The 6,614-nt window shown below is 42.8% G+C and overlaps 1 protein-coding gene across 3 annotated transcripts in view; it reads right to left on the bottom strand.

Moving 5' to 3' along the window:
- lamtor3 (late endosomal/lysosomal adaptor, MAPK and MTOR activator 3) overlaps positions 1–628 on the bottom strand; it is a 9,035-nt gene extending 8,407 nt beyond the window's left edge. Inside the window, exons 1-2 of one of the 3 annotated variants that reach the window (XM_079226861.1) lie at positions 529–628; positions 187–229 (exon numbers count right to left, since the gene is read on the bottom strand). In XM_079226861.1, coding sequence (XP_079082987.1) covers positions 187–195 — 9 coding nt within the window. In that variant the 5' untranslated portion in view covers positions 196–229; positions 529–628. Of the gene's footprint in view, positions 1–186; positions 230–432 lie in introns of all 3 variants that reach the window. The other 2 variants (XM_079226862.1, XM_079226860.1) reach the window with 2 other exon arrangements.
- Positions 629–6,614: the final 5,986 nt, after the last annotated feature.

Below are 6,614 nucleotides of genomic sequence, written 5' to 3'. Positions count from 1 at the left end.
CGCCATGTTGCTCAAACATGGTTACAAAGTTACGCAACAATACATTCATACGTGTCGCTTTTGACCTCGAGCTGCATGTTGCCGAAATGCTTTTTACACCACATACATGCTCCTTTTTAATTTGCTGGAACGTTAAATAACGTGTGTTTTATTTGCGGGGATTCTAGGCAGACGTGCTATACTCACATCAGCCATGTTATCCGAGGGTTACCGTTGTATCCAGGCCGCTCTGCGGGGAGAAAACTGCGTTAGCATAGTATTACATTATACGACATGGAAGACCTGGACAAAAGCATTATAGCTAACCAACAAGGTAACTGGGGATATGTTGCCGTCGGTCTCTTTCTTTGCTGAACTACTAACTGCTTAAGTTAACCTCTGTAAAACAAGAATGAAATCAATCGAAACATAAAATGGGTTCACATAAGTTACCTTCTTTGAATACTGTTGAATAGACTTTATAGCTAGCTTTGTTACACACTAGACAAGAGGCAAAGACTGGCACGAGCAGAAAATCACATGACAGACTTGTTTTGTTTCCGGCTCCTGGAGAAGTGTTGAGGAAAGTCAATACTGCGCAACACTGCTGCAGCACACTGGCGCAGGCTTAAACGCATAGAAGGTCAAAATAATAGGATCGTTGGTCCGTGTACGTTTTGTTCGTTAGAGCTGCGCCTCGCCTGGAGTCCAGAGAGCAGCGGCCGCAGCAGGAGGCGTTGACAATAAACTGCGATCAAGTCGGGCAGTTTTCAGCTGCCTTCAAAGTAAACACAGGAAGTCACAGAAAAAATGACTTCCTGTTAGTTCCGAACATTTGTCTTGTAGTTTACGGATCATGTTTGGATTCATTCATATGTGTTTGTAAATATATATTTATGTAGAAATGTATGAAAAGCTACATCTTTTGTTCTTTTTATGTCTGCCTGTGAAATACATTACTCATTTAGATATGTGTTGTATAAATACGATTTTGTATTATCAACCACACAAGATATGTTTTAAGATTAAACATGAGACGAATAGTCAACAATCCAGCGTTAAGTATTACAACTACACATAAAATAAGGATTTTCTTCAACACGTGGTGTTTGCTGTCAGAACTAAGAGCCAATCAGCTCTGATGTGGCGACAGCCAGGCGTTTCCCATCATGCACTGGGCCATGCAGTCCGTGGAGAGCTACTGCGGCGGCTGACTCTGAAATCGACGGCCGGCTTGATCTCGTGAGAGCATCGTTGATCACGTGTGCATGACGTGGGAGCAAGTGGGGAGCAAGTCGACACAAATCTAGCCAGCATGCATTGCGCGCCGATCACCGCTGATCGATTCTGCAACTGGCTCATCTCGAAGGAGCCTAATGATAAGGTAAACAACTGAGTGTTCAGCCGGATAAATACATTTACATAACAACAATAAGGATTAACACACAAACACATGAAATCAGAGGAATGCAAGCAGAGATTATATATATATATATATATATATATATATATATATATATATATATATATATATATATATATATATATAATACAGTGGTGTATAGTAACGAAGTAGAAATACTTTGTTACTGTACTTAAGTCGTTGTTTTGGATATCTGTAATTTACTTTACTATTTATGTTTCTGTTGACTTTTACTTCACTACATTTTGCAAAGAAAACTGATACTTTTATGCTGATACATTTCCCCTGAAACCTTAGTTACTCGCTACAAAATCAAACCTATGTTTATGCTGTGTTCACACCGAACGTGACACGATTTGTTGCGTCGCGCTTACCTTTTCAGTTTCGTCGTGCGAGTGAAAAGAGAGTGTTCACACCAAACGCGACAAAGACAAATCGCGCCGCGACAAAGGGGGCGTGGCTTATCGCCGTCACTTCTCTCCGTGAAAAAGACTGATCTTTTCCGGTATCGACCATGGAATAAATAACCACTAGTTCTGCTTTATACTTGTTGTGGAAGTCCCAAACATGTCGGAACATGAAACGCCCTCGTGTTTGGGTTCATAACATCATCCGTAGCCGCACACAGCTCGGTGAATTTCACCGACTCCTCCAGGAACTGTGTCTGGCTTATCTCCGTAAAAACAGTTACCGTTTCCTTCATCCACCATGGAAATAACCACTCGTTATGCTTTATTGTTGTTGTGTAAATTCCACATACGTCGGAACATCAAACTCTATGGTGTATTAATATTATCCGTAGTCCCACAACAGCGTCTGAATGACGGCCGCTACCAGCGCTACTACAGGACCAGCAGCAGTTTGATTCAGCTACGGCAAGACGGCGGTGGTGACGGGCGGAGCTTCTCAACGCTGATTGGCTGACGCAACTATGAATCAAGCGAATTTCAACTCTTGTCGTGCCACGCCACGTCCTTCGCTCTTTTCGCGCCTTCGCAACCTAGCGCGTCTGTTCATTGACTTTGCATGTAATCGTGTCGCGATCGGTGTGAACACAGCATTAGAAGAAAAATAAGAATCATGGCCAACATCGGGGACTGTGGTGGAACACAGACTCCCCGCAAGCAGGTTTGGCGAGTCACAATAATATTATGCAATTATTCCTCTACCTCCTCTAGTCCAGCTGTCCCAAACCTTTATTACGCCACGGACCAGTTACGTTCAACAATAACAATATTATCACGGACCGGGTCCAATCTCGGGGAGACAGAAGACAACGACGCCCGACGTGTGTTTGTTATGTCCAGTCTACTCCGTTACTTAAACCTTTATGTCCAATCTACTCAGTAATTTATAACCCGCTTTCACAAAGACAGGATGTTGGAAATAGAGGTAGGTTTTCAGAGCTTTTTATGCAATTTCAGGATATTCTGCCTTGGTTGTAATCCAGAACACCAGCAGAGTTAAAACAGACTTTTAAGTTTCATTTTTGGGGTAACATATACACGTAACCTCCTGACATGTGTCAAGATGTTCTGTCTGAGGTTTCCGGTCATTTTTCAAAGTAAAACATCTTTTTGTCCTTGATTTTTTTTTGTGAATTTGTTTTCATTCTGTGCGACCGGGCAGAATGAGCATACTTAAAAACGCACTGTTAAAACTCCTTCATAGTGTCATATTGCTTTTTGGAGAATTATGATGATAAGTTCATAGTAGATGCAAAGGTATACTCATGTACAATATATTATGTTGAACATTGTTGCTCCTGGATGGATCACAACCAACCCAATTACTTTCAACACAACTCCTTGTCCTTGGTCATGGTGGCCACAGCACTTATAATAATAAACTTCATAATTCTCAAAAAAAAAGAAATAAATTCTGACCCTTTGCTTTTTTATTTACAGCATTTACTTGTACTTTCAATACTTAAGTACATTTTATCTCAGAAAAATACTTTTGATACTTAAGTACAGAAAATATCAGATACTTCAAGACTTTTACTCAAGTAGTATTATAATAGGTGACTTTCACTTGAGGTCATTTTCCAATAAGGTATCTTTATTTTTACTCAAGTACAGCTTTTGGGTACATTATACACCACTGTTTATTTATATATATATATATATATATATATATATATATATATATATATATATATATATATATATATATATATATATATGCTTTTATTTTAAAGTAATGTTATCAGAACAATATAACAGGTCCTCTGGAGCAACAGCAAGTTAACAACAGTATATAAATCAAAAATATATGCTAGGGAAGAAAAAAATGATGTATTTTATTTTTGTAATGCCTTGCTGTAATGTAATTTTTGTGTATGACTGGTCATTCAATTAAATATTGTATTTATTTTCAGATGATATAGACTATTTTATTTTAATGTGAAACAGCTTAATATCATGCTGAAGAACATTTGTCTTTTATCAGGGAACAACATAATACTGTTCAGTAGTAAGGGTCCCTGTGAGGGACAAGCCCCTCCTTCTTTTGTCATGTTCAGTAGTAAGGGTCCCTGTGAGGGACAAGCCCCTCCTTCTTTTGTCATGTTCAGTAGTAAGGGTCCCTGTGAGGGACAAGCCCCTCCTTCTTTTGTCATGTTCAGTAGTAAGGGTCCCTGTGAGGGACAAGCCCCTCCTTCTTTTGTCATGTTCAGTAGTAAGGGTCCCTGTGAGGGACAAGCCCCTCCTTCTTTTGTCATGTTCAGTAGTAAGGGTCCCTGTGAGGGACAAGCCACTCCTTCTTTTGTCATGTTCAGTTTGTTGCTTACCTTAAAGATGCATGTTAAAGACCAGCAAATGATTAACTTTATGCAAAAGCGATAAGTGCTTTTGATCTTGTTCAGTTCAGTGTTTCTTACTCAGTGAGAAAAGTCCAGTCTGTGTTGTCTTGAACAAGAGCATGAAGTCTGGTTGAATGAGGTGGAGATGTGAAGGACAGCTAACGGGTATCTCAGCGGCGGCTTTGTGCATGCGCGATTAATGTTCTCTCTGGATGTGGACACTGCAGCGAGGCTCCTGTGAGAGCTCTGTGCTCGTTGAGGACAGAAACTACAGAACAAGGCGTGCTTCAGTCTGATGGCAACAAGCCGGTCGAGATTTAAAGTGCAGCACCTGTGTGCGGCAGCATTAAGCCCCTCCCAATGCAAAAAAACAACAACAAACAAGTAGTTAACGCATGATCAAATAATTAACGCTGTTAATAGTTTGGGCACGTTCACGCGTTTTTAACGCCTAATATATATATATATATATATATATATATATATATATATATATATATATATATATATACATATATATATATATATATGTATATATATATATATATATTAAAAATAAAAAATACATATTAATTAATTGATAAAGCAGGGCATGCTCCAAGGAGATCAATTACAGTAAAAAGGGCTCACATCGCCTCTCTTCACACTTAATAAAATCAAACTGCACCCCTCCTATGCAATTATTCACAGCCTCATAAAATACGGCATAGTGTCCTCCTTTTTGGTGTTATGGATATGGTCACCCTAAGCAGGTAGCATGCCTACAGCAGAAAGCATGCTAACAGCAGCAGGCAGACCTACAGCAGGAGACAGGACTACAGCAGGAAACATGTCTACAGCAGGAGACAGTAGAAGGCAGGTATATAGCAGAACCACAGCAGGAGGCAGGTCTACAGCAGGAGGCAGGTCTATAGCAGAAGGCAGGTCTATAGCAGGAGGCAGGTCTATAGCATAACTACAGCAGGAGGCAGGTCTATAGCAGGTCTACAGCAGAAGGCGGGTCTACAGCAGAAGGCAGGTCTATAGCAGGAGGCAGGTCTACAGCAGAAGGCAGGTCTATAGCAGGAGGCAGGTCTACAGCAGAAGGCAGGTCTATAGCAGACCTATAGCATGAGGCAGGTCTACAGCAGGAGGCAGGTCTACAGCAGAAGGCAGGTCTATAGCAGGAGGCAGGTCTATAGCAGACCTATAGCAGGAGGCAGGTCAACAGCAGAACTACAGCAGGAGGCAGGTCTATAGCATAACTAAAGCAGGAGGCAGGTCTATAGCAGAACCACAACAGGAGGCAGGTCTACAGCAGGAGGCAGGTATATAGCAGGAGGCAGGTCAAAAGCAGACCTACAGCAGGTGGCAGGTCTATAGCAGAACCACAACAGGAGGCAGGTCTACAGCAGGAGGCAGGTATATAGCAGGAGGCAGGTCAAAAGCAGACCTACAGCAGGCGGCAGGTCTATAGCAGGAGGCAGGTCAAAAGCAGACCAACAGCAGGAGGCAGGTCTACAGCAGGAGGCAGGTCTATAGCAGGAGGCAGGTCTATAGCAGACCTTCAGCAGGAGGCAGGTCTACAGCAGGAGGCAGGTCTATAGCAGGAGGCAGGTCTATATCAGACCTATAGAAGGAGGCAGGTCTATAGCAGACCTACAGCAGGAGGCAGGTCTATAGCAGGATTTAGGTCTACAGCAGACCTATAGCAGAATTTAGGTCTACAGCAGACCTATAGCAGGATTTAGGTCTACAGCAGACCTATAGCAGGAGGCAGGTCTATAGCAGGATTTAGGTCTACAGCAGACCTATAGCAGGAGGCAGGTCTACAGCAGGAGGCAGGTCTATAGCAGGAGGCAGGTCTATAGCAGATCTATAGCAGGAGGCAGGTCTACAGCAGAACTACAGCAGGAGGCAGGTCTATAGCATAACTACAGCAGAAGGCAGGTCTATAGCAGAACCACAGCAGGAGGCAGGTCTACAGCAGGAGGCAGGTCTATAGCAGAAGGCAGGTCTATAGCAGGAGGCAGGTCTATAGCATAACTACAGCAGGAGGCAGGTCTATAGCAGAAGCACAGCAGGAGGCAGGTCTATAGCAGACCTATAGCAGGAGGCAGGTCTACAGCAGGAGGCAGGTCTACAGCAGAAGGCAGGTCTATAGCAGGAGGCAGGTCTATAGCAGAACTACAGCAGGAGGCAGGTCTATAGCATAACTACAGCAGGAGGCAGGTCTATAGCAGAACCACAACAGGAGGCAGGTCTACAGCAGGAGGCAGGTCTATAGCAGGAGGCAGGTCTATAGCAGACCTACAGCAGGAGGCAGGTCTACAGCAGGAGGCAGGTCTATATCAGACCTATAGAAGGAGGCAGGTCTATAGCAGACCTACAGCAGGAGGCAGGTCTATAGCAGGATTTAGGTCTACAGCA

This window comes from Taurulus bubalis (genome assembly GCF_910589615.1).
Source record: "Taurulus bubalis genome assembly, chromosome: 11".
NCBI lineage: Eukaryota > Metazoa > Chordata > Actinopteri > Perciformes > Cottidae > Taurulus > Taurulus bubalis.
The sequence above is the reverse complement of the archived record's forward strand: the minus strand, read 5'-3'. Positions and strand labels throughout refer to the sequence as shown.